We start from the raw sequence: 27,216 nt of genomic DNA, 5'->3' as shown, positions 1-27,216 counted from the left end.
TGCCCAGGCTTCTCTGTTTGGCTGTGACAGTTAAACAATACAGACAACCTGTGTTTGTTTTTCTTTTTAATTGTCAAATAAGATTTTATTATAACAGTCCCAAAACAGAGGATGAAGAAAAAAAATCTCCTTCAGTCCTGCCACTTACCCACAGGACTGAAACCGAAGTGCACTTTCTATTCTAGTATCGAAAGCTATATATGAAGGCTGTGTGTGTCTGCATAAAGTCAAATTATGGTGTACAAATTACAGTTGTGTATTTGGATCCAACTCTTTGCTTTCCTCCTTGGACAATGTGTGCCAGCAACACTGCTACTGCTTCACTGCAGGCAGTGGCGTCCACGCATTCACGGCTAAGTACTCTAGACCTTTGGCACTCTGTTTTCATAGTATATTTATTTAAGGTTTCATCTTACATGAACAACATTCATACATTTTTATGGGGTAACTATGTGATGTTCTGGAATATACACACGCACCATAGTACATAAATGCTATTAAATGAGATATAACTTGGGTTAGGTTTCCCCAAGAGCACAACCTAACACCAGGGTTCATATGAAAGTTGCTCTTTTGCTCTAGGAAGCGTCGTGAAGAGCCCGAGGGTTGGAAGGGAGAAGGCTAAGAAAAAATGGGTGAGTGAGCAGTCCCAGTTCTGGGCACCAGGGACTCCAAGGAGGGTGGCTGCAGGGCTGAGGGACTGAGGTGTTTGCCACAGACTCCTGCCCTTCGTGTGTATCAGCTTCTAGCGTTGTCAACTTCAGGCTTCAAAATAAAATGCCTGCAAATGGCTACATGAAGCAGAAGCTGCTTATGCAAAAGCAAGCTGTCCACGCAGGCTATGGTGATGGGAACTGGCGGATAGAATAGGGCAGGCACAGCATCTCCCATAACTGACTCCATGTGTAAATTAGTATATCCCTCACAAAAAATATGACTTTGTGGTATCTTAAAATATCAGAAAATCTGGGCTTGGCCCACTACATGGAGCAGCAAGTGTGACCCCTTCAGAGTAGGTATCACTCGCCTTTCAGTGTACAGCCCCCTCTACTACCTAATACCTCATACCAACTAAGGCCAGTGTTCAGCTTTCTCGTAACACCCAGCCCTCTTTCTTCTTGTGTGTTGCCTGTCTGTCCTCCTTTAAAAACAAGACTTTTTATTTATGTACGTGAAACGCAGAATGCCAGAGAGAGAGAGAGATCTTAAATATGCTGGTTTACCACCCCCACCCCAAATGGCCACAATGGTCAGGGCTGGTTCAGGTCAGAGCCCAAAGCCTGGAACCCCATCCAGTGGGTAGTGCTCTCCCATATGGTTGGCAGGGGCACAAATACCTAGGCTGTCTTCCACTGCTTTCCCAGGCACATTAGCAGGGAGTTGGATTGGAAGTGCAACAGCTGGGACTCAAACTTGTGCCCATGTGGGATGTTGGCATTGTGGATGGCAGCTTAACTTGCTGCAGCGCACCAGCCCGTCTGATCCTTTTTAAGGAGCCTTAGTTCACTGCTCTTAGAGTCAGAAAAAGACTGCAGCTGCACACAGGCCAAGTGGCCGTCAGAGCTGGCATCCGATTTCCTGGGATCATATCTTTAAATATGAAGCTGTAATGGGAACCTGAAGGCCTCTCCTGACAGTCAGCCCAGCTCTCATTATGACATTTTGTCTGTGATTGATATTGTGTGTGTCATCGAGACCTTGGCAGTTAATCTCTGGGTCGAATCTATGGAAACCAAACAGAACAGATCTGTCTTCCCCTTCCACTTTGGCTGTGATCTGGGAAACAGACACTCCTGGCCTCTCCAAGAATTAGAGATCTGGGAGTGAGGCAAAGGGATGTACACGGCTGCCTTCAGGAGCTGGAACTATTCCAGGTCTGTGGGTTCTGGACAGCTCTGTGCTTTGTTCTCTTTCCCCATCAAATCTGCACGCTGGAGGATAATAGATCCCAGAGCTCCCTGTGCATGCCAAGCTGCTCTGGGCAGACCACACCACTTCCTCTTCTGTCTGGAAATCCAGCCGGGGCTTTCAGCGCAGACGTGGGGTCCACGATTGTTCTCTCCTCTGTGCAATGAAGGAAGAGTGGCCTTACTGGCAGTGAGGTCAGCTTCAGTGATCAAAGGAGGCAGATGGAGGTAGCAGAATGGAATCAACACGAGGGTCTCCTACAGCTGCCTCTTCTCAAAGTCTCTGTTACTAGCAGGCAGGATTCAAAAGGGCTTGAACCACTTTTTCTTTTTTTGAACCCAGCTTGTACCACTGCCCAAGCAGAAGATAGGGTGTCACAAATGGGCTGAGCTTGAGGCATCTCACAACCAAGGCCTCTGCAGCCTTAGTGCTTAGGAGACCCAGCAGCTGAGCTGATTTCTCCAGAGGCTGGAGGCCACACCTTGGGGCACTCACCACAGGTGGGCCCCAGCCCTGGGGTCGAAGCAGCTGCAGGTTCCAAGCGACACTTAACCCCTCCCTCTCCCGAGTCTCAGTCCTGCCTCCGCAACAGCATAGCCTCTGAGGCCTTTATCAGTCACTCAGCTCTCACTTAACTCATCCACTCCTGCCACCCATTCACCAAGCCCCTCTCTCATTCAATAAACACCATGGATGGAGCCTGGAGCAAGAGCGCCCAGCTGTGCAATCCTTCTGGGAGGATTCTGACTGAAAGCCCTTCTTGCCTTTCTCTTGCCTTCTTAGCCACATCCCAGGCAACTACTAGCAAATTGTAGTTGGTAGCAGACTCCCCTAGAAGCCTGTTAAAATGCAGAGTCCTAGGCCCCAGGCGATTCTGACAGAGGCACTTTTTAGGTTACAGCTTGAGACAGACTCAAAAAAAGGGTCCTCTCTTTGTCACTGTTCCACTCCAGGAAGCAGGGTACTGCAGGAGGAAGTCCCACATTCTGGCTTCCCTCCATCCACACTGCTAGGTGGTGATCTCTACTTCATCAACCATGGACCTGGGAGAATCAAATTCCTGGAGGCGGCTACTTCCAGCCTTTCAACATGTTTTCTTATGGAGAAACTATACACACACGCACACACACACACACACACACACACAGATGAGAGACAAACAGGAACTTCTTTTGTATCATCATCCAATCCTATCCAACCATCACCTACTGCCAAGCTTTGCTCATTCCCACTTCTGCCAATGCTCATCATCCCAGCACTACAGTATTGCAGTTTTAAAACTATGTTATTCTGGAGGAAAACCCAAGATGCTATAGCATTTCATCAGTGATATTCCACAATGTAGTTCTAAAAGATAATTTAGTTGTTCTCTGACTCTACAGCATATCATCTGTTAGACCTGTACTCTGAGGACTCTGATAAACTTCAGGCTTTGCTTTGGAGAAAGGACACTGGCCACAGCCCTGTGTGTCGCTTCTTAGTTGTCAGCAGTCAGGGCTCAGCGCCTGGATCCAGCAGCTCTCTATTATCTACCACTATGTTATAAAAGAGACACTCTCCCTCATCTACCCGGTGTTACAGTTTGTATCCAAAAGGAACAGTGAGTGCTAGACTGTTTCCCTTGATAGAGCTGTCTTCAAAATGAGAAGCCACTTTCCTGGCACCACCCAACAGAGAATAATTGCTTTAAGTATCATTATGATTTAAGTGTTAATGTGTTTCAATCCACTGGAACTGTTTGTATTACTGATGTTCTAACTGTCCCCTCTGCAGTAAGTGGGAGCCTCTCCAATCTGTCCTTTGGGTCCTTCTGACATGATCCCCATGGTCTCTGAGGCTACCAGCCTTTTCTTATAGTCTCTGAATTCCTGGCCTGCCATGCTCACATTGTACCTCCCACGCCTGGCATCCACAGAACTGGCCAACAGGGAGGCCAACTGCACTTGTCATACAAATCATTAACATTCCCTCCTGTCACTCATCTCCATGCTTCCCAGTTAGCCCATTCCTGTCTTTCTTCTTCCCTTGGTTCTCAGAGCCTGTCCCACCCACATGCCTTCCCTGGCTTTCTGGCCCTGAACATGTCGTGACTCCAGCTTACACGGCACTTTCTGCCCAGTACCACAGAGAATTTCCCGCCTTCAATCTGACAAGCTCTCCAAACACACATTTCACTGCACAGACACAGCTTTGCAGCTTAGAACTTCTCTTCCAATTCCTTGGTAAGTTAACCCAGTGGCTGCTGGTCTCCCAGGATGACAGCTGTGAACCATTCCCTCCAGTGGTCCAAGGCAGGGCTGTCTAACCCCAGGCTGGCTCCGCACTCAGCTGTGTGCCCTTTCCACTGGCCAACTACTCTCTGCACGCACTGAGGGTGCCATAGACCTGCAACATCAGAAATCTTGGACCTTCCAATCCAGATTCACAATGGCTCAGGCTAGCAGGCTCTGGTCAGACAAAGGAAAGGGGGGGAGTGACGAAGAAGGCCATACATCTAAAAGAAAGGTAGAAAAGGACAAGAAAGTGGGGAAGGGGCTGGCTGCCAGCAAGAACTCCTTGGGCCTAGAACCTAACTTGAAGCTGCAGCAAATGTGCCTGGGCCCTCACACTCCTGCTCCCAGAGTTGGAATGTTGTGCAAGTGAGGTTTAACTGTCATCATGGCTTCCTTCCTTTACCTGTGTGGTCTGGGACCAACATATGTGAGCACAGCAAGGGAGGGAAACACCTGCCGAATTTTAGGATGGACTAATTCCCACCTCTTCTTGTAAAGCCCATTTCCTACCTGGGTGTCCCCTACTAACTTCCATCATGACCCTTTCTCATGAGCAGCTGCAGAAAGGAAAGAAAATCCCTCGGCTCTAAAATGACATCCGGAGAAGCTAAAACGAGCCTAAAAAATGCCTATCCAGCTGCCAAGAGGCCGTTTCCAAAGGCAGAGGAGGAGGGGATGGCGGAGGATGACTACTGCACCCCTGGAGCCTTTGAGCTGGAGCGGCTCTTCTGGAAGGGCAGCCCCCAGTACACCCACGTCAATGAGGTCTGGCCCAAGCTCTACATCGGTGATGAGTAAGTACCCAGGGTTGGCTTCACTTTAGCCTGGCCCAGGAGAATGAAGAAAAGGGGTAGAAGCCAGACAAATGTTCCCCTCCTGCCTCTGCATCCAGGAGAAGGTGAGCTGGGGCTGGGGCAGTGACTAGAGGCTCTGCAGGGATTCATATCGAAGGCACGGCTTCCTACTCAAGGTTACTATTGGATCGCAGAGGGCTGAGTGAGTGCCAGATACCAACTGTGGAATCTAGGCAGGACAGGACAGAGGGAAAAGAAGTGAAAAAGGGAAGTTTTCCAAAGGGAAGTCTCACTCAAAGCTTACTACTAGCTGCAAGGGAGGCTAGGAAATATAGACTTTTATTTTAGCTGGGTATAATACTAGCAAGAAAGAAAGCAGTTCTCAACCTCCACGTCTTAGAGGCTGGTTGGCCTAAGTTAAGGTCATCATCCCTTGTTCCAGGTTTGTACATCTAGCACTCTCCACCCTCACACAAATAAGTTTATTATAAATGATATTATTAATTTATAATGAATGCTATTATTATAGAGAATAACAGCTATTGATGGTTAAGTTAGCCCCTGTGCTATGAATCTTGCATGCATGGTCTGATTTTATTCTCAGACAACCCAATAAATGAGTTTTATCTATTTTACAGACAAGGAAACTGAGACACAGAGCAAAACTAAGTGTCTCAAGGACTCACAGCTTGGTGGTAGACAGCTGGTGGCAGCACTGCCCAGCCCAGCAGCCTTGCTGACAGCCACCATCCAAGCTCCACTGGCAGCTCCAGCACACCCATGCATGTTTTCTTTCTCCAAGGAGCAGACAGCATGAGAGGCCTGTGTATGGAACTTTAATAGACATCCCAATGCTTAAAGCCTGCATGTGCATCATCCAGCCATGGGAATCGCTTGGTTACAGCAGCTCCTGATTGTTCTTTTTGCCCCCTTTTGGTTTTAATTTAAAAAGTTACATGCCTTTGTGTACTAAATTTAGCCATGTATCAAGTTATAACAAACTGCATAATCTCTCTCTTTCCCCTTTTAATTCTACCTAAGCAGTAAATGACTTATACGCTTTTGCTTCGTGTGTGCTACTGCTAACATGAGAAAACATAGGAACATATGTGAACAGAAAAAGATTTTCATTCCTTCTAGGCATTTTAGGGGGAGAAGAAAAGGAATCACACTACATACACGATTCCATGTTTTGAGTACTTCAGAGCATAGCTCTGTCCCAACTTCTTCATCCACTTCCCTTTGTGAACATTTAGAGGAACTTAGGCGAGAGCCTTACAGGAACTCTCTGTCCTGTTTTCTTTTCTGAATTGTGCTTTGTTGGGATATAATTCAAGCATCATAAAATTCTTTTAAAAATACACAATTCAGTGGTTTTATTACTTCCACAAAGTTGTGCAAGCAGCACTATGATCTGATTTCAAAACATTTTTACTTTCTCAAGAAGAACTTCTGAATCCATCCAACAAGTTCTCCTTACTCCTACCTTCCTCTACCCCTGGCAATCACCTATCTACTTTCTGAATTTCTGAATCTATCTATGCTAGACATTTGACATAAAGGGAATCTTACGAGACATGGCCTTTGTGACTTTCTCCCATCTTTCATAATGTTTTTAAAGTTTATACAAGTTGCAGCACCTACCAGAATTTTTTTCCTTTTTATTTCCCAACAATATCTGTGTTATTTCTGCAGCTTTTCTATAAGTCTAAAATTAGCTTTTAGGGAATATAAATCAATTTTCAGCCAACGTATCACTTTAGGAAATGTAATTTATAGAAACAAGAGTACCAAGAAAAGAGGAAACATGTATAATATTTATTACAACACTGTATGAAGCAGTAAAAAACAAAAAAGAGGGAAAAGATAATTAAATTTCTTATTACTTACTAAAAAATACTGAACAAACTTAGTATGTTTTCCTATTATAAAAGCCATCTTTGCTCATTGTATAAAGAAGTCCATATGTGACCGGGCAATAAAAGAGACTGCCTGAAAATAGTGCAATGCCTAGTATACAATAACTACTCAATAAAAATGAATGATAAGAATACAACAGTGATCAACAGAAGGAAGAAAATATTTAGACTCAAAGCAGTCACCAAAATCTCCTGACTCCAAAGTCACTTCTAGTAACATTTCAGAGCACTCCATCCTAGACTAATTTTTTCTCCTAATATTTGAAAGATCTACTGGTTCACTTTCCAAATGCCCACAATGGTAGGGGTTGGAAAGACCAGCGAGGAGCCTGGAATGCAACACAGATCTCTGCCATGGGTGGCAGAGGCCCAACTACTTTAGCCAGCACCTACTGTTTCTTAAAATACACATTAGCAAGAATCAAGAGCAGAGCCAGGACTCAAGCTCAGGACTCTGTTATGGTATGCGGGCATGCCAAGAATTGTCTTAACTGCTGTGCCAAATACCTACCCCATGTTGTATTTTTTTAAACATTTGTTTAGTTGAAAGTTAAAGCTACACAGAGAGGGAGACAGACAAACAGACAGCTACATAAACAGATATCTTCCATTTGTTTTTACCTCCCAGAGGACCAAAATGGTCAAGCATGAGCCAGGCCAAAGCCAAGAGCTGGGAACCTCATCCAGGTCTCCCATGTGACTCTAGGCGCTCAACCATTAGGGCTGCTTTCCCAGGCCATTAGCAGAGAACTAGAATGAAGTGGAGCAGTGGGACTCAAGCCAGTGCCCATATGAGATGGCACCCTCACAGCTGAAGGCTTTACCTGCTATGCCGTGGTGCTGCCAACCCCTCCCCCCCAAAGTACTACTAAGTTCTTTTCATGTGTTTGTACAAGTCATAGCTTAAATTCAACACCTACTCTATGAAGGAGGTATCACTATTACTCCCATTTTGTAAGTGAACAAAGCAAGACTCAGGAAACAGGTTCATTTAGTCAGTAGTGATTTGACTGTGCATTTGTTAGGTATCTTCCTAGGAGGAATGTGAGATACAGAGAGGAATTCAAGAAATGACATGATCAACCCAAGTTAACATCCCATTAAGAGGTCAAAGTGACACTCAAGCCCATACTGAACACATATGAACAAGCAGAGAAGCAGTTTTGTGGTCAAGAGAGAAGAGATACACAGAGGAAACAGGAAGAGAAGAATTCAGAAGAGTGGAGCTAACACGAGCCTGTGAATTGGCTTTGTCAATTAGTAGCTGAGTGACTTGTACCACATCAGCAAATAGCTGCAGTAACAGGAGCCACAGAGTACAGATAAAGATGAATTGAACAGGTGCTACAGTAGCCTCTGGCAAAAGGCAGGTGCTTAGTAAATGCTTGAGATTACTATAGAGTTGAGAAACCTCATTGGGGAGCTAGATTCCAAGTCTGACTTTTGAAGATGAGTATAATTTTGAAGGAATTCCTGATTGAGGAAGTGGGATAAGAAAAACTTGGAGAGGATAAAAAATGAGATTACTTCTCCAAAATTTGGGGAATATGTATGTGGAAGGTCCTAGGTTAAGTCCAAACCTACTGTGTGTGGTCAGTATAGATGTGCCAGCCTAATCCAACAGGCCATCCCAATGCTCTGGGGCCTACCACAACCAGGGTTCATTTCGCATTTCTGTTCAATCCACCATGGGTCAACTCTGACTAGGCTGCAGGAGTGCGAACCAGGCTGACGGAGCAAGCTGTATATGTGATTTGTTGGTCTTGCAGCAAGGAGAAAATAAACTTAGCAAACCACAGAGAAGTGGCACAGACCACTCTGCCCACACTTCTTGGGTCAAAGTAAGTCCATGGCAAAGCCTCATGTCAGTGAGGTAGTGGTGGATAAATATAAGCACTGAGGCAGCACAGAAAATACTGTGATAGCATGTCTCACTGAAGCCACCTGGGGCGGTATACAGGCTCTGGGCAAGTTTTCTATCTTTTTAGGACCATGTCCTTTTGTCTAAAAATAACTAGAGAAAACTTCACAGAAGGAAGGGATATGAAAAATTTTTGTAATTAATAAAGTTATAAATACATGCAGAGGCTGGCATTTGGCCCAACAATTAAGACATGCAAATTCTACATTGGAGTGTCAGGCTGGACTCCAGGCTCTGCCTCCAGATTCCAGTTTCTTGCTAATGCAGGTCTGGGGAGGCAGTAGGTGACAGCTCACAGTAGTGGGATCCTGCCACTCACATGAGGGATCTGGACTTTATTCTGGGCTCCTTGTTCCAGTCCAACCCAACATGGCTATAATAGGCACGTGGGGAGTAAACTAGTTTACACTCACTCTGGCTCTCACCCTAGCTCTCAGTCTCTCTTTATCTCCAGCTCTCTCTTAAAAATAAAAAAGTGATAGGCAAATGCAAATATCATTACTTTATTTGGTGAAAAAGAAATCCAGAAACGTAGGTCAGGCCACTTGTAGAAGGCTGGATGTTAGCGGAAGACTTCATTTAAGAGCCACCAATAGTGTCCACACAGAACAGGCCTGTTCCAGGTAACAATGAGCTATGCTTGCTTCCTTGACCTCTGATCATTACTTGAGTCTTTCAACCCAGAAAATGTCACTGCCATTTCAATGCAATTCACTCTGTCTAGCTGATTCCCAAAGAAACACATACCCAGTCCAGGCTGTCTCCAAGGTCCAACGTGTGGTGAACTGCATGACCAGTTTGGTGAGGGAGCCTAAACTTAGCATGGTGGTACTTGCCCCAATCTTAACCTCAAATTCAGGAATTTGTCCTACAACAGCCACTCAACAAGGTCAAGGAGATTCGCAGAGAGCTTACTGCAAGTGCAGTTAATTCCACTGCTAGACCAAACAACAGGAGGCTAGAATGTGGGTGGTGAGCTAGTCAGGCTGCCTGTGTTCCTTGGTTGCTTTATAGGTGTTCCCCAAAGAAGAGAAAAGCTTAGAACTGTCTCCTGAGGCAAAAACCTTGGTTGCAATTAGACATCTGCACCTTCTTTTTTTTTTTTTTTTGACATCTGTACTTAAGTTGAGTTTTGCTTTTCTGTAAAAGCACCTAAGATTTCTGAAAGTACAGTATCATGACATTGGGCGTAAACACAGGTCAAAGCCAGGAGCAAGGAGGGATGTCCTGAGACACCCATGGTCGCCATAGCTCTGGGAGCCCAAGACGGTGATGCCTGGGAATCAGTCCTCACTTTTCTTTCCTCTTTCCTTGAGGTACTTTCTATGCAAAGTAGAATGGCTGTCTGACCCTGAGCACAGTGTGTTAATGCCATATTCTGGTTTTTGTGTGGTTTCTGGCAGGTCAAAGAGCTTTCTAAGCTTCAGTTTCTACCGTTGACACATTGAGTACAAGGCTGGGCACACTCAGCAAGAGTGACCTGGAAGTAGGGGGGAGGAGAGGGTTGAGACAGGCTCTAAACAACTGACTCATGGTGTGTGAGAAAAGAAAGCCACCGTCAACACCATTACCACCATTTATCTCCAAAAAACCACCTCTGTCTTGAGGGCAGCCTCTTGGTCAAATGTTTCCCCTAAGATCACACAACACATCCAAGGCAGAAATCATGGGAGAGTCCTTCTCTCACATGGGCCTTCAGCTCATTCTCCTGCACTCCATCCCGACACTGTCCTTGGCCTTCCAGGCACCTGTGGGTCCCAAGGAGGCAGAGCCACATTAAGGCCTGTGAGTTTCAGAGTTTCTACAGCATTTTCTCATGCCCAAATGCCCCCAGGGGAATTCACCAGACCCATGTTGCTCATTAGCCAGCTTAGGGGAGAGGGCTACCCTCCACGGTAGCCCGATGAGAAGACACCAGACAGAAGGGAAATGTGGGTGACACTCTGAGTGTGCTGGGTCAGTGAGGGAGACAGGCCTGATCAACTGGCCATGGTGGCAGTACCCCCATGGGAAAATCTTAACTACTCAAGGTAAGGAAGCTCCCTACTCCCACCCATCTCCCCTAACTGGGTAAGGAGTCTAAATCTGTGGCAAGTGGAAACTGTGGGTACCATGAGGGACACAGCAAAAGTTCTCAGACATGACTCAGGACCAAGTTGAACTGCATATGGTATGTGTGATCACTTAGGTATGTGCAACCTCTGGCAAAAACACCTTACTGCTCCAGGACTCAGTGTCTTTATTTGTAAAACAAAGGATGATTTCTAAGGTCCCTTTTAGCTCTAAAATATGATTCTTCAAGAAATGCCCTATTAAATAAATTAAGCTTTATTAGGTTCAAGCACACACTTGTTTTATTACTTTTAAGTCATTCAAATTAGATTCAAATTAGGTTAACCAAGTGTTGCCCTCCAGAGAGCCAGGGACTCTGAGATAAGAATAATTCATGGGCTCTTATCAATCAGCAGTCCCTAAATGGGTGCTTCAAAAATGCTTGAGCGTGCTTGAAAGCACTAAGTTTCTGTAATTTAAATATTCTTACTTTAATCTCATTCACATCTTTCATTTGCTTAGCAAAATCTTTTCTCTTTCTTTTTTCCCCTATAGTCAGCAGGAGGGGAAATATCCTAGCTACTGTCAAAGTGATTGCAAATTCCTAGGCAGGGCAGCCTCCAATGATAAGGCTCTGCTGGAACAGGATAACCGAGAAATCTTTCTTTCCTCTGTACCGAGTGGGCGCCCCCAGGAGCCAGCAACAGGGGCATTAAAGCTGCTCTGGTACTTCAATGACCAGGGCCCCCCATTTTCATTAAAAAATACAGTTACCCCTCAAAATCTGTCTTCTGCAGTCATCACCACCCAGCTGTTCTCCTGTAGAGCCTGACTTCCCTCCAATGCAGCAACTGCACCCCAACCCATATTTGGTTTTCAGGAGTTTCCTCTTGCCCCTTCTGCTTTTCTGCTCCCATCCAGTACAACAGCCAGAGGCATGTCCAGGCCTGACCTGCTGCCGGAGACTGTACAAAGTGAGGTGAAGATACTCTCAGCTGAGACAGGTACACTGGGACAAGCTGCGACTCCTCCCCTTCTCCTCCAAAAGCCCAGGGGAACTCACCAGTTTAGCCTCAAGTCACCCCACAGAGCTAAAACTTGACCTATTTCAAGGAGCAGTATCGCCAATTCAGGGCACAAAAAACATGCACCAAATCTGCAGTTTAATGTGCAGCATGTCATCTGAAAGAACCAGAAATTCTGGACACTGAATCTCTAAACACTAAAGCTGGCAGAGGCACAAGCAGACAACGCTCATGGGCAAGGTGGCCAGGGAGAGATGTCTGAGGCCCTACCCCGGCTGGGGCTTCTTAGCCAAGGGCTCAGGCATGATCCGCCAAACACCTGCCTATGCACACGCACTACCATGTCATTTCTCAAACCCGGGCCTCTTAGGTGTTCTCTTGCTTCTTGGCCTCCATCTTTGGGGGACTAGACTTTGGGAGGGCACAGGCAATAGGAGCAAGGCCTAAGAGGAGTTAAAAATTTTCTAGGCCATCCACATCTTTGGAATAGTCACTTTTTTCTGAGAATTGTGAGGGTACTTGAAAAAAATTCAGAGAAAAACAGAATTAAAAGTATGAGCTTATTTCAGTACCAAAAAAATATGAAATCCACACACAGTTTTTTTATAATATGCATTTTCCATGTATTAAGAAATTTATAATCAAAAAAACTCTCAAATTTTGAATTCCATTTTTCATAAACTTTCTGAGTTCCTGTGTAAGGAAAGAACCCCAATAAATTGCAGTCTACACTGACACAATAAATGACTGCATGACATGCTCACTACCACAGATTAATAAAACAGACGGAAAGCAGAAAAATTAAATTCCCTAGGAGTCCCACCACCAGGAGATAGCTACATTTTGATATACATCTGTCTACTGCTTTTTCGCCTTCTGGATTTATCTATTAACCTTTTAAAGAAGCTTAACTTTTGCTTCATTCAACTTCAAAACAATCATGTAAGCGTAGTACTGCCAGTGTAATTGCTTCTACACAGCAAATAACAGGTAACAGAGGCTCCCGGAGCTTTGGCTGTTTTAGGCAGCTGAGGCAGCTGTCAGCCCTCAGGGAGAATGACCACCAGCAAGGAGCATGGGCACCCAACAGCTGAGAAAGCCACTGAACCTCACTCATTATGAGGGGGCAAATGGACATCAGCGGCCACCTTGGTGCCCGCTGTCCTGAGGTCTATCCTCAAGTCCCCATGGAAGGAGCACACCTGTGAAATGACACGTGGCCACCAGGGTACGTGTCCACTTACTCACTACAGGAAGTAAGACCATCAGCAAGAGGAGTCCACGACTTGTGCGGGCAATCAGTGGGTCCTCCACACATTCCTGAGCACGGCGAGTGTGCCTGTTTACGGGAGGACTTTCTTCAGGACCCCATGCAGAATCCTGCAACTGGGAGTAGCTCATCTTCTATGGGAAGGAAGCCGGGGGAAGGTTTGCACACATGTACCTACTCAGACCTTGGTCCTCGTCCCCTTCACACAAGAGCGTGCGCCAGGGGAAATGGGCTCGCAGGCAGAGGCTGAGGGGCTCAGGCTGAGATCCAGGGCACTGAGGAACTCTCACCAAGGGTGATGTCAAGAGCACTGTCCAGAGAAGAGCAGAGGTTGAAGGGAGTTTCCTGGGAGCAACTCCAGCAGAACTGGCAGGAAGCTGAGCCAGGTCGCAGCGGAAGAGGGAAGGACTGCGACCGAGGAAACAGTGAAGGAAGTCATGTTCTCAGGTCCCCAGTGCAGAGTCAGCACCAAGAACTATGCCAGAGGCTCCTGGGCAAGGAGTAGCTCAAGAGAAGTAGGCCCAAATCAGGGCTACAGCAATGCTTCTCAAAAGTCAACTGCACAGTTCCCATTCATCTGGGTGCAAATCTCCAACTTCATTGCCAAGATGAGTCATTGAAAATGAGAAATGAGGTGCTTTCTCTATCTCTTTCCTCAAGCCTACGAACCACAAAGAGCAAAAATCAGGATGTAAAGTTGAGCAAGCTTTATATTGGGCTATTACTAATGAGTAACAAATGTATTTAAGAATGTCTCTACCTACTGATCCTGCCTTTCCATTTGTTTTAAGTCTCTCTGAAGAAAAGAACATAAGAGATGTGTCCAAAGAAAAATGGTGGTGTGCTTGAGTGAGGCAAAATTGGGACTTCAGTCACGGAAAAGCAAGCAACTACTGAAAGTCCCATGCTGATACTGGAAGAAGTTTGCTATATACGTGTGATCACATAAAATTTTTCAATACTGTGCCAAAAATTTTTTAAAAATGCACAAATCCATATTTTGGTATAGAATATACAAATCTAGGCATTAAAAACTCTACTGAATATTCTTATATTAGAAAGCTGATAATATAGTCTTTCTTTTAGAAGCAGTCGGAATACAGCTGACCTTTTTGCATGGGGATGGGGAGAGTGGTGATGTTTGCTACATTCTGCATTGAGAACCTGCTCTTTTTGTTAAGAGATGACACAGCCTTTTAAAAAAGTGAATAGATTGATCACATCTAGGGCTTTTCTTAAACAACCAGAGATTAAGGCCCTGCAGCATCCAGATTTCAGAAGTAAATTTCTAAATGTGTTTTTTTCCTGCCAGGAAGTCTTTTTCTTCCTCGGCAGACACACACACATGGTCTTAGGAGAGGGGTACACAGCCTCTCTCTGCGTCCAGCAACTCAGAACATCCCTGTGACCCTGGGTCTCTTCCACATCATTTATCCGAGCAGATAATGCATCTGGCCCTGAAATTTGAAAAAAGCAAAATACTCTAGTGCACCCGTCTCCCCTCCCAATGTCACCCCACCTCACTGCCAGTAACTGCTGAACTGGGCATCTGGCCCGAGAGAGGCTGCAGGAGGAGGGTTCTGTGCTGGAGCAGGCGCTGTTTACTCGCGGATGCCCCTTGCACAGCAGTGCTTTCCCAAGCCCTCCATGGGACTGAGCAATGAGTAAATGACCCTAGGTGGTGTGGGAGGGCGCCACTTTCCCAGCTCTGAAACCTGCAGTATGCCTCACCCACCTACCACCTGGAATCCTCCCAGCAAGCCCTTTTCCTCTCCCTCAGACCCAGCCAGGAGCAGCCCAGCGGGGAGGGTGTGTGTGTGTGTGTGTGTGTGTGAGCATGCGGAGCTGTCATGCTCTCAGTTTTGTTGCAGACCTGCTGGGATTTTTTTAACCCTCAAGGCAGCACAGTGCCAACTATTATTGAAACCTCCCAAATCAGATGATGTCAAATTCTAGCTGCTGAAGCCAGAGAGCCCAGTCTTGACAGTGGGCAGGAAGTTCCTGACAAGGACAGTTAATTTTCATTTCTCCGCTGAGCTCCATCCCAGATGAGGCTGACTGCTACTTAGCAGAATGGCTGCCTCTGCAGAGGCTTTAATGGAGCGCGGAGCTGGGTTCCCCAAAGCATCATGTTCGCTGTGCATATACTTTGGGACAAGAAGAAAAATGAAAAGCAGAGCTTCCTGAGGTAAAATTGAAAGTAGAATGTGCTTCACAGTCAGGATGGCAGAACCAAACTGGCAGGGGTGGGGGAGCCAGGCAGAAGACTCAGTGGGACCGCACAGGTTCCATAGCTCCAAAGTTTCTAGAAATGTTCTAGATGCATGGTGCCCACATTCAGCTCCCTCTTTGCTCAACATCAGACATCAGCCAGCCTCCTTCATGGCAAACAAAAAGCTGTAGGAAATCAGTGAGAGACAGGATACACTGGGCCCAAGGGATGGGGATGGATGTTATTGTAAAGCCAGGCCATTTTTGGTCCAGGATACTGGCCCCTGTGGGTACCTAAGATGGTTACTTCTGTCCACTCCTCTTTTCCAGTAGCCTTAACAAGAGCCCTCTGTTGGATTACAAGGCCACTTTTGTCCTTTGCTAGGGTTCCAGCCTCTTGCTACCTCTTGCCTGAACTACAGAACTGGGCGTGTGCTACCGGGGGAGGTGATTCCTTAACACCCAGATTGTATCAGCCTTCCCTAAACATTATCGAAAGCTCTCCTTGACCCTAGGTACAGATCCTAGCATCCAAGCAGAGTTCTAAGAGATATCCACAGATCTCCTCTCACATCCAAGCTCTGGGCCAAACCTGTCCTTCCCAGTTCCACTGGGATCCCCAACTGGATCCCAGACCCATTAGAAAGTGTCACAGAAAGTCCAGCTATGACACCACTCTAGTCCAGGCCATCCTCTTCTCTAGGCTGGACCACTGTCTTTCCATCTCCATCCAGACCATCTCTACATATCTGCCACATTTTTTAAAATACACATGATGCTCACTCCTTCCTTAAAGCCCTCACACTTACAATACATTTCTCTCACACATACAACGCATTCCACCCACCCCTGCCTGCCTTTCCAATTTGCTCTTTCACCACTGTCTCTCCTCACTACAGCTACTGTAGTTTCCTGTTCTCAATGCTTCCTGGTCCCTCCATCTGGATGAAAAACTGTTCCTCTGGCTCTCTTCCCTGCTTCATTCCTTCTCATCCCTCAGTCTTAGCTTAAAGGTATTTCCATCACCTTACCTAAATAAATTATGACTGCAGTTAGCCTGGATTGCGTCACAGTTTTAATTTCTGCACAGTATACACTGCTACCTCTTTATTCATGTGTGTATTTCCTATCCACATAAGACTCCAAGCTTCCTAAGAGACCTTGATTAACCTGTCTGCTTTTGAAACAGCAACACTCAGGGCAGTGGTTGGCACAGAAAAGATTCTAGATCGTTACATGGGTATTAATGATTGGTAAGAGGAAATAATGAGCATTTTCTGAAAGGCCAACACTGTCTCCAGACCTTCCTCTTGCTTTCTGTCACTGGGTGGTGACACCTGTCCTACAGCAGATTCAGAGGCCCTTCTTCCAAAGAGCACCCCGCCCCGCAGAAGTCAGTCCTCTTACACCCCTCCCCTGCCCCAGCTTACCCTGCTGCCTGCAGTGTAATCAAGGCTGACTACCTTGACACAACTGTACTCTTCCTTCCTGGAAATCCTCACTCAGAGAAAAATTGTTCATTTCGCTGCTGGCTCAGAATATTTGCACAATCAATGCAGACCTCGAGGGGCCAACGACCCAACTCAGAGCAAGGCTCTGGGCCCACCAGGTGAGGGACTCACTGACCAGAACAACAGTCTCATATTCAGTAACCCCTCTGACACCCAGGCCTTTTTTCCACCCCAAGCACAGCTTGTTCCAGAAAGACCTCTGTTAAGCTACATAGTTCAGCTGTGACTCTGTTCCCAACCCTAGAAACTTCCAGAGGGTTCTAAAGAGGCCCATTTTGAAGGGTCTCCTGAAACTTAGTGAAGCAGGCCTTTTGAGAGAGCCAAAAGGTACTTTGGTATTGGTATTTGGGGAATTTTGACTGAATGAATGGGCGAATAAATAGCTTGACTGCCCCAACCTACAATTTGGTGTGCAGAAAAACAAAATGGTGTGTGAGCCTACAGGTGAAGAGCAGGTCTTTGAGGGTTTTTGGACCTTCACCTGTGATGGCTACTGCTTTAGGAACAAAGTCAAAGCGGTGACCAGCCTGCCAAGTTTGACCCTCCCGAATTCAGAGTTGGGCTAAAACGCCGCGCGGACAACCCACCTCTCTCCCTTGCTCAGGGCAACCGCGTTGGACCGCTATGGACTGCAGAAGGCGGGCTTCACGCACGTGCTCAACGCCGCGCACGGCCGCTGGAACGTGGACACCGGGCCTGACTACTACCGCGACATGACCATTGAGTATCACGGCGTGGAGGCTGATGACCTGCCAACCTTCGACCTCAGCGTCTTCTTCTACTCCGCGGCCGCCTTCATCGAGGAGGCGCTGCGTGAGGACCACAGTAAGAGCGCACAGGCCTGCGCACCAGGCTCATACAGGCAGTGCTCTGGGCTAGCTAGTAGCTGCAAGCCCCCGGAGGCGGCTGGGGTTTGAAGGCCTGCCCTGCCCCATCAAACACACAGTTGGCAGAGGGGAAGGGGGTGGGTTCCAGCCTTGACGCCACTCCAGGGAATTGGAATTGAGGGTTTACGGGGCAGGCCTTTTAGCCTGAGTCTTTCCTAAGAAACACAGCCTTCCCTCCAAGCACCCTCGAAGCTGGAACTGCACCTAACTCGCTAATTGTGCTTGGACCCAAATCCCATTACAGCCTTGGGCTTAGATGCTGGAAAACCCTCTGGGAACTCTCTTGAGTGGGGATCCTTTACGTTTTGTTGGAGACAACATTTCTGGGTAATCCGCCACAAGCCTACCCACTCTTCCCCCTGCTTCCAGCCCCGTACCAGCAACAGTCTAGTGAAGCCCTTCCTCAGCAGACAACATGGCCAGGCTGTATGTTAGAATCTGGGTTTTGTACTCATGACGTGCACCCTGGATGTTAACGACCATCTTTCAGCTCCCAAAGCTGTCCTTAAGGCTTCCAATGCAGCTTGAGCCGTCCTGATCCAGGAAAGGCTGGGAGGCTATTTTGGAGAGAAGGGCAAGACTTGGATAGGCCTCAGCATAAGACAGTATGCAGTGACTGATGCAGGCTGTGCCTAGGTCCATTCCACAGAGGTCAGAGGGGCCTCACCTCCAAAATCTGTGCTCTGACTTCAGCCCCATGAGTCACACCCCTCTGAGGGGCCCAGGCACAGTTCCGGGCATCCTGTAAGCAAAAAGCCTTTCTCAACACAAGGGCTTGGAATTACTTGGCTCTCAGAGTGACCAGCTGACCTGCTTCAGGAACTCCCAACCTGGGGCTGGGCCGAGGCCAGCTTTGCTGGACAGTTTCAGGTCTTGATGGCCATCCCAAGGTGGCTCTCTGACTTCAGTTTGTCATTGTTTTGGCTCAGAAAGCAAAGTCACCATGAGGAGAGCTCCCAAAGCCAGTGCTTGTGCTGAAGAACGCCTCACTTGTAGGCCATTCTGTGAGGTGTCTTTCTGGACTGTCTTTTGTACCTTCTGGGTTTCCAAGCAGGATCAGACAAGCAACTGGACTATGACTCAACCCCATAAAGCAAAATTTGCCTCAGAGTATTTGAAGTTAACTGAATGCAAGCATCCTGAACACACACACACACCCTACAAGTACCCAATTCTTCACCTTCTGCTTCATATGCTCATTTGCCCATTTTCGATCTTAGACTCTTATTCCCAGGGAATGAGTCTGGTAGGACTGGCAGAGGATGGGGATGGCCTCAAATTCCATCACACAACTTCCTAAGCACGTGTGTTCCCTGAGCGCTGGTTTCTGCAGCTGCTGTTGCAGAGAGATTTACCTTGCCAGGCTATAATGAAGATCAGCAGTGATACATGCAGAGCACTTAGCGGAGGACCTGGCGCGCAGCAGGCTCACGGATGTGTTTGATAAAGAGGATTCGTGTGCTGTGAAGCATACAACCACAGCAGCACGTGCAGGCCATCACCATAAAACGCCCCATCTGAGAAGGAAAAAAGACATTCCAACTTTGAACTAGTCTGATGCACTCACATGAAAGCGTCTTTTAGGATCCTGGCACAGCACTTGGGAGTCTGACCACCCTATATCCCCTCCCCTGCCAAATCAGGAAAGAATCACGCTCTCAAGTCACATGTGTAGGCCTGGGCAGATCATGGGGTGTGGATAAGGCAGTGTCAGGTGGTATGGTCTGGAAGGTCAGACCAGGTGGCCGAAGAACCTAGCAAAAAACAAAACCAGAGCACAAAGGGTCAGGAGAGGGAAAATGCACACACAGGTCAGGGACACACAGGACACAGAGTGCAGGTGGGGGAGCGTGGAGCAGCTGGATGAGTGGGACAGTGCGGCTGGGTGGGAAGCTGGCTCTGTGCTTCAGAGCCCTTTCCATCTGCATTATCTAGAGTCAGGAGTTCAAAGCCTGGTTCTTCAAGGCCAGGTAGAGTGTGGCTGAACGTGGGGCCATGGGCATGGGCAGTGGCTGTGGCTCCCTACAGCCCTGGACCTCCAGAGAGCAGCTGCTGGGCGGATCTTGGAGAAAATGCTCGATTTTTAAGCGAAAATATTTGATCTTTAAGCATTAGCAACAAATTGAAATTTCTTAAAATGCTACCAATGGCCACGAATTTGTCTCCTATGCACCACCGAGCAGTCTAAATGATAGAACAAGAGGCTCGCTGGCAACAGCACTGCTTTGGGCTCCTGGCAAAGTGGTTGGTAGTGTTTTGGTCCTGCTCTAGAAATCCAAGGGACCCACAGCTAGCCTCTTCCATGGCAGCTGTGACAGACCAGCTGGCCTAAAGGCAAGGCTTCGACTCATTGGCTAGCTTCAGCCAAGTACACACAGTTCCCCACAACCCTGGGGTCACTTCCCATCACTGTTTGCTTTGTCATGGTGCTGTGAAGCTGTGTGCAGGCCCACTCCTATCCCTACGTTACACCAATCTGACTTTTCCCAAAGGGCCACCAGTGAGCTCAGTCAATCCTCAGTCAATCCAAGACGCAATCTAGATCACTGCCCTGTTGTGAGACAGTGGCCCAGAGAAGCCACGGGGCGCAGCCAGGGTCACGGAGCTGACTGGAGACAGCACGGTCAGGACACCTGTCTGTTAGTGAGGACTTCTTCCATCCCGGAGGAGTCCTTTGCCCTTTTCTGAATATCTGTGGACAAGGTCTCCAGGTGTCATGAAAGGTGAGGCCTGCCAGCTGCTCACAGGTCGGAAACAGCCAAGCGTGTCATTCCTCCTCAAGAGAGGTACTGACAACACATGACCACAGTGGCCTCATGGGGACTACGTGGCAGGACACGGCGTCCTCAGAGGTGAATTAGTGTGGTTTTAGTTTAGTGGGATCTTTTGAGAAGCCCCAGGACAGATGTCACGAGGCTCTCTAAAGATCCAGTTGTAGTCTCACCTCATTCCTTTTGTTCAATCTTCTTCTGAAACAGTTCACAACTTGCCTTGGACAGAAATTCATGGAGTCTGCTTTCTTGCAGGGGTTTATCCCTTGCTGCTTCTGAGGTTCAACCAGATCAGACTGTCACCAGGTATTTAACTATCTCCTGCCTTCCTGAAGCATGCATGAATGCACACACATGCACACACACAGCTGCTCGACCCCCAGTCATTCGTAACACACCTTACAGCATGTTTCTGGGGACGTTTACACACCTAAAACTGTCTCCAAAAAAAGAAGTAGGAATTCTGTTTTTTTGTTGTTGCTTTTTTCCTCATGTTGTTAAGAAAGAGAGTGTATGGGATACTGGGCAAGGGTATCCTCTCAATACAGGAAAGACAGGTGGCCTGGAGGATGCCCCTCTGACTGGATGCAGGCCTGTGGCACCAGCTGGGCCTGCGTGATGATGTGACAGAGGCACACCTATCCCTCACCTCAGAGAACATGCAGCTGAGAAGCAGTAATGCTTTTGGATTTGGGTTTCTCTCAGGAGAAGGCCTGAGGGAAATTTTCCATTGAAATCAGCATTTTTCAAAGACTGCAACCTAGTTGTGGGTCATAAAATCAATGTGGTGGGTGTGGCCAGCATTTCGGTTAAAGCAGAATTGGAAAGGAAGAGAAGACAATGTTAGCACACGTTGATTGCCAACTGCAAGTCCAGATTAGTTTGAGTCTTGTCTGATGCATGCACACTTTCCACAAGGCAGAGCACCTGAGAGTGGGGATGCTGGCAGGCGGTCAGGAGCCTGCCACTTCCTAGCTGGCAATGTTGACAAGTCCCTTCCCTGCCCTCCAGCTGCCTCATCTGTCAAATGGGAATAACAACTTTACAGATATCACCCGGTGGCTGTGAGAGCCGAAAGCAGCAAAGTACAAAACATGTTGTGTGGACTGTGCAGGCAGGATGGCGGCACCTCTAAGCACTGCTCTCCTGGGCTTTCTGGGAGGTCACATGACACAGCTGCCTTCGCTCAGGCCTGCCCTGGCTGCTGTCTGACACACAGGGGACCTCCTGGTCAAGCAGAATGGTCTAACAGTAGTGGCTCTCCTTGGTTACCTCTTCTCAACTTCCCTGAGCGCAGTTTTCCCCCACATGGGACTGGGCTGCAAAGGGTGGTGCTTGGCAGAGCCACAGAGCTAAGAGGGAACCGGGCCTTAAGACCCCAGGAGGAAAGTGACTGGGCTGGGAACAGCAGGCCCAATAGCCTTCCTCAAGGCCAGTGCTGAAGGCACAGTGTGACAAAGACCAAGTTCTGCTCGAGGAGCTCCAGCCAGGGTGTCTGCTCCCTTCCCCTCCTCCCTTACCTCCCACCTCTCCGTTCTCTTCCCCTCTGACTTCCCTCCTCCTACCCCACTTAACAGACTTCAGGCTCCTAAAAGGCTTAATGAACTACAGCTTTCTGCTGTTTCAAGTATTTAGTCTTGACAGAAAGAATGACTTTTTTTTTCCATGCTGGGAGAGGAAGAAACGCTTTAGTTATCAGCAGAGCTGGCCAGGAGCCAGGCAGCCCCTGGGACTGACTGCAGATCAGAGGAGCAGAGACAGACACTCATCTGGCTGGATGCATCCACACCCCAGGAGCATGGTCAGCCTTCCCTCCCAAGCTACAATAAAATAGATCTTGTTTTTGTCCTTTATAGCCAAGGTGAAGAGGGAAGGGTTTGCTGGGCTTGCTCTGAATGCTTGGCAACCTGGACAGGTGGGGTCTGGGGGCTCGCTGGTTTGCTTGTGATGAGTCGAAATGAACTCATGTTACAACTTCGAGCTACTTAGAGCACCTATCTATGCAGACTGTGTATGGAGAATCTGTCATTATCTGGGCTTGCAGGTGCACAGGCCTCTCCAGTGTCATGTTTGGGACACCTTATTTCTCATGCTGCCCAACCTCAGCTCATGGCCAGTGTTGTTCCATGGCCCCATTAAGGTCATGGCTAGGGTGGAGAGGGAGACCAGAGAATTTTGTCCCCACAGTAAGGCTCTTTGCTAGGCTATTCTCACATCCTGCTGGGACTGTGCCCATGATGGTCTTCATCATTTGCCAGACCCGAGTCGCAGAAACAAGGACAGCACTGGAATGGTACGGCTCAGGCTGCCAGAGGCCAGCTGAAATCTAGCAGAGAGGTCATACAACTATAGTCAGGGCAGTCACTTGAGGAGGTGGTGGTGGTGGAAGTCACAGTGGTGGGATGGTCAGAGAGCCTAACCTCACAGCTTCTTCTGGCCGTAGAGCACAGTGACCAGGGTGTGGCACATAGCAGGGCATCACTGAAATGTTGCATTGAATGTTGCTTGTGCTGGTATCTGCTTTCTGGCTGATCTCTGACAGGTTATTTAACCTGAGGCTGTTTCCTGGCTGTAAGGTACAGTTGATGGAAGTGAAATCTTGAAGATCTTTTCAAGGATGAAGGAGATAAAATGAGTGCATGTACTGGGTGAGCTCTAGAACACGCCCAGATGGAAGCCCGAAGGACAGCAAAGCTTCTCATTTATGGAGCTTCTCAGCTCTCCCCAGCAGTGGACATGGCAGTAGTCAAAGACAGCTTTATTCTTTCAGAGTTCTGGCTCTCAAATATTTTTGTTCTCAAATCTCTTCCATATGCTTAAAAATGCTGAAGATCTCAAATACCTTTTATATATTATAAGAAATAAATTTAGAAATACTCATTTAAAAAGAATGAACCACCACATGACTATGTACTAATATTTTAATGAAACAATGTATTTTCAAAAATAAAATTAAGAGTGACTTTTTTCCCCCAAATCTCTTCAGTGTTAGGCTTATTAGAATTCAGTTGGATTCTCCTATCTGCTTCTGGATCCAGTCTGTTGTAATAGGTTGTTTCGGTTGAAGAAAACCCAGCATCACTCAGCTATGGAAGAAGGAGGACTATTTGAATAGCATGTTCAGATAACTGTAGCTATCCCCTACAAGTCATGGCTTTTTAAAGGACATTTGGACTTCTGGCTAAGCTACTGGTTGGGTGTCCTTTTGGTTCCCAGCTCTGACTTCGGACTCCAAGTTCCTTCCACTGAGACCCTGGGAGGAGGCTGGTGATGGCCCAAGTGGGAAAGTTCTTGCTCTCCATGTGGGAGACCTGCATTGAGTTTTCTGCTTCCAGCTCTTACCTGATCTGGTCTCAACCATTGCAGACATTTGGGGAGCAAGCCAGCAGACAACTGTTCCATCAATCTTTGTCACTCTCTTTCTCTCAAATATATATAAGGGCGGATAGTTTAAAGTGGAAATAAAAAGGTTATGATGTGGAATGTGAAGCCATATCAATGACCTCCATTCTCTGAAACATTAAAATCCATTGGTTTGTCTTGAATGGATTTCTTTCCCACCCATAAATTTATAATATCCTGCACCGGTCATTTGGAAGCTATGGTTTCCCAAGTTATGCAAATCTTTCAAATGTTGACTTCATTAGTTATTATCACAAAACCACATTTGTTAATAACACCATCAATCTTAACAAAAAGGTCTCCATGTGTTGGGAAGCTGTCTCACAGTGATAGATGCAAGTTTTTCAAATTTCTAATTCTTGCTTCAAAGCTTGCTTTTTAACACTGGCCACAAATCTGTCAATCATTTTCTTTGAAGTGACAGGCTTACCTTTTTTTGGTTTTGAGAAAAAAATGTGCCAAATGCTCAAGTATGAATAGCCTTGGGTTTTTTGTCAGTTGTTCATTCAGAACATGAAACTGTGTTTCATGAAAACAGAAGCTAGTCTAAGCAACTCAGTCTTTCATGTGCTTTTCCTTGAGACAACCATTTCATTTTGGTAGGTAGCCAAAGTGTGGTATACATGCCATCTATTTCAATATATGGAATATGAAGACACATATTCACAGGTTGAAATTTGTTGAAGTTACTTTCACTGAGGATATTCTAAAAGGAAAGTGGCACCACCCCCACAGCTCCCTGAGTGTGGAGTGCTGGACAATGCAGTAATCACTGTCACGGCTGGGTGTCCATGTGTGTGTGACTCATGCTGGGTACTGGTTCTGCCCACCATTACCAAAGTGCCATCATTACCAAAGTCAATACAATCAGACTAAGATCACTAGGGCATTGCTCTGAAAACAGGAGTGACTTCATGAGCCTCCTGCAAGTGCCTTGGGAACTTTCAGGGGTTCTACATCACACTTGCAGAAGAGCTTGTCTACACCATAATGCAGCTAAAAGTGTGAGAACAGTCATAACATGGTAAAACTTTCAATAAAAAGAAAAATTCAGACCCTATGATTTTTACTAATTGTTTTCACTCAGTGCTAATCTGATGGGAGAGGCAATGGAAGCTCAATGGGGCCTCACCCAGCTGGTGGTAACAGCCAAGTTGAGAACCCAAGTCTGGATGCTCACAAAGAACAGAGACTCTCTCATTGAGGGGGCCTCTCCTTATCCGAGGTTTAAACCCAGCATGATGCTACCCGTGCCTGTGTAACTGCAAGCACCATTCTGGGGTCTCCCGTGGGATGTAATTCCTTATAAAGTCCCAGTGTTTCTTCCCAGCACAGGCACTCTATGCAGCCATAAGGCGGGGGGGGGGGGGGGGGCGCCGGGGGAGGAAAGGGGAGGAGGGAAGGAGAGAGAGAGAGGCTCTTTATACATCCTTACAGGAAAAACCCAGGTCCAGAAAAATACACACAACTCAATACTATGGAGGCAAGAGGGAAGAAAAGGGGGGGTGGAGGTGTAAACTGTTCTCCCTGCACAGGCATGGCTTCTTCTTGGAAGAATTGGGGGTGGTTGCTCACTCCTGGGAATTGCAGGGCCTTGGGGCAGAAAGGCTGTTTGGGACACCTTTCATACCTTGCCAGACTAGCATCCCAGTGCCTGCTTCATTTAACCAAAACAAGGAAGTTTCTTTAAGAAACTAAACAGAGCTTAAGGGTCTCTGGGGCATCTTGTAAATGCCCTCCCTGAGGCACCCGGAGTGTTGTCTACCCACTCCTGGGCCTCCACAGGCACACGGGGCAAAGTCCCTTTCCCCACCACCCTTAGTAGCAGACGCTGGCCGTGACCCCCCCATTTTCCACCTGGGGCTGGGAACAGCGCAGAGGTGAGAACAGCTACCACCCACATCTTCAGCATGAGTTTTTCTTCCCATTCCATCTGCAGGTAAGATTCTGGTTCACTGCGCCATGGGCCGCAGCCGCTCGGCCACCCTGGTTCTGGCTTACCTGATGATCCACAGGAACATGACCCTGGTGGACGCCATCCAACAAGTCGCCAAGAACCGCTGTGTCCTCCCCAACCGGGGCTTTCTGAAGCAGCTCCGAGAACTGGACAAGCAACTTCTGCAGCAGAGGCGGCAGGCCCAGCGAGCGGACGGCGTCGGTGAGGAGCCCGAGGCCGGGGAGCAGTAGGGTCTTTCGCGAAGGCCCACGAAGGCGAAGGCTGGTGGTGGAGGAACAGGAACATGGAGTCCAACCCTGGCGTCTCCCCTGCGTACTCTAGGCCACTTCCGGGGTGTCGCCTGGCAGTTCCGGTCCTGGCTGCCCATGCGAGCATGCGCGCAAGAGCTTCTCGAAGACCCGCGCAGGGATTCCTCACCGAGCTTCCAGAGTGTTTCTTTGTGGTAAAAATGAAGCCAACATAGATGACACAACATGTGGACCTTGTGCTGTGATTAAACATCTGGTTTTGTCTGAAAGTAACATTTGTATACCAAAAAATAATAAGTGTAAAATAGGTGGCGGGACCACTGTCTAGAGACGCTGCTCACAGGCATCGCGAGTGGGTTCTGGGCACAGCTGCTGTCTTGGGGTTCGGGAGTGACTGGGACGGAGCCACATGGGTTGGATTGTGTCCCCGCACAGCAGGAAGAGTGGGCCTCTGTGCTATGGGTCCGGGTCGGAAGCGCAGGGTTGAGGTGGTCTTCCTGAGCGCCAAGCCGCTGGTCGCAAGCAGGTGAGTAGTGCAGGCCTTTGGCGCCAGGAAACCCTCAGCCACACAGAACTGCAGAGTTGGTGCCTAGGGAGACCCCCGCAGGTCAGGATGTCTGCCCTTCAGCAACGGCCGGAGAAGGCCTGGCCCACGGCATGGCTGCCGTTTTGAGGGAAAGCAAGGAGAGGCTGTAGGCGAGAGCACAGGGCCAGCAACTGTGCCCAGCTATCTTCCTGCCAGTCGCCCTGTGGCCTTCCGAGTTGCTTTTGTGCCAGACACTTGGACCTGGGGCCTGCCGGGAAGGAGTCTGGTTCTCATATGAACTCTTGGAAGGGATTGCCCTGAGGGTCCTGCCAGGGGAGGCTGTGTGTAGGTATCCCCATAAGTGAGCCAGCAGCAGACATCATAGAGGGCCTGGGGAGCGAAAAGATCAGGATGTGCTGGGAATAGCCAAGTGGGATAAGGAGACAGAACAGGAGGGTCAGTGAGAATGCAGAACGGAGATTAGGCTATGAACCACAGAACCCCCTGTTAGTTATTTTAAAAAGATGTTAGAGTTCTAGTT

At 47.7% G+C, this 27,216-nt stretch overlaps 2 protein-coding genes across 2 annotated transcripts in view; one reads left to right on the top strand and one right to left on the bottom strand.

Annotated features, from left to right (window-relative positions):
• Window positions 1-26,060, bottom strand: part of SAMD8 (sterile alpha motif domain containing 8) — a 113,475-nt gene extending 87,415 nt beyond the window's left edge. Inside the window, exon 1 of the mRNA XM_058671196.1 lies at window positions 25,946-26,060. The gene's annotated coding sequence lies outside the window, so the exon portion shown is untranslated. The remainder of the gene's footprint in view (window positions 1-25,945) is intronic.
• Window positions 4,712-26,131, top strand: DUSP29 (dual specificity phosphatase 29). The gene is made up of 3 exons (XM_004583508.4): window positions 4,712-4,975; window positions 17,489-17,709; window positions 25,884-26,131. The coding sequence occupies exons 1-3, from the start codon at window positions 4,731-4,733 to the stop codon at window positions 26,129-26,131; spliced, it is 714 nt and encodes a 237-aa protein (XP_004583565.2). The 5' UTR covers window positions 4,712-4,730.
• The last annotated feature ends 1,085 nt before the right edge of the window (window positions 26,132-27,216 follow it).

Source organism: Ochotona princeps, chromosome 13 (assembly GCF_030435755.1).
Source record: "Ochotona princeps isolate mOchPri1 chromosome 13, mOchPri1.hap1, whole genome shotgun sequence".
Lineage (NCBI taxonomy): Eukaryota > Metazoa > Chordata > Mammalia > Lagomorpha > Ochotonidae > Ochotona > Ochotona princeps.
Note: the sequence above shows the minus strand (reverse complement) of the source record. Positions and strands in the feature narration are given on the sequence as shown.

Excerpts from the sequence above, each read along its gene's own strand:
- DUSP29 (XM_004583508.4), top strand. The coding sequence starts at position 4,731 with ATGAGCAGCTGCAGAAAGGAAAGAAAATCCCTCGGCTCTAAAATGACA. Across the intron at positions 4,976-17,488 it reads AAGCTCTACATCGGTGATGA|GGCAACCGCGTTGGACCGCT; the intron begins GTAAGTACCCAG and ends TCCCTTGCTCAG. Across the intron at positions 17,710-25,883 it reads GGCGCTGCGTGAGGACCACA|GTAAGATTCTGGTTCACTGC; the intron begins GTAAGAGCGCAC and ends TTCCATCTGCAG.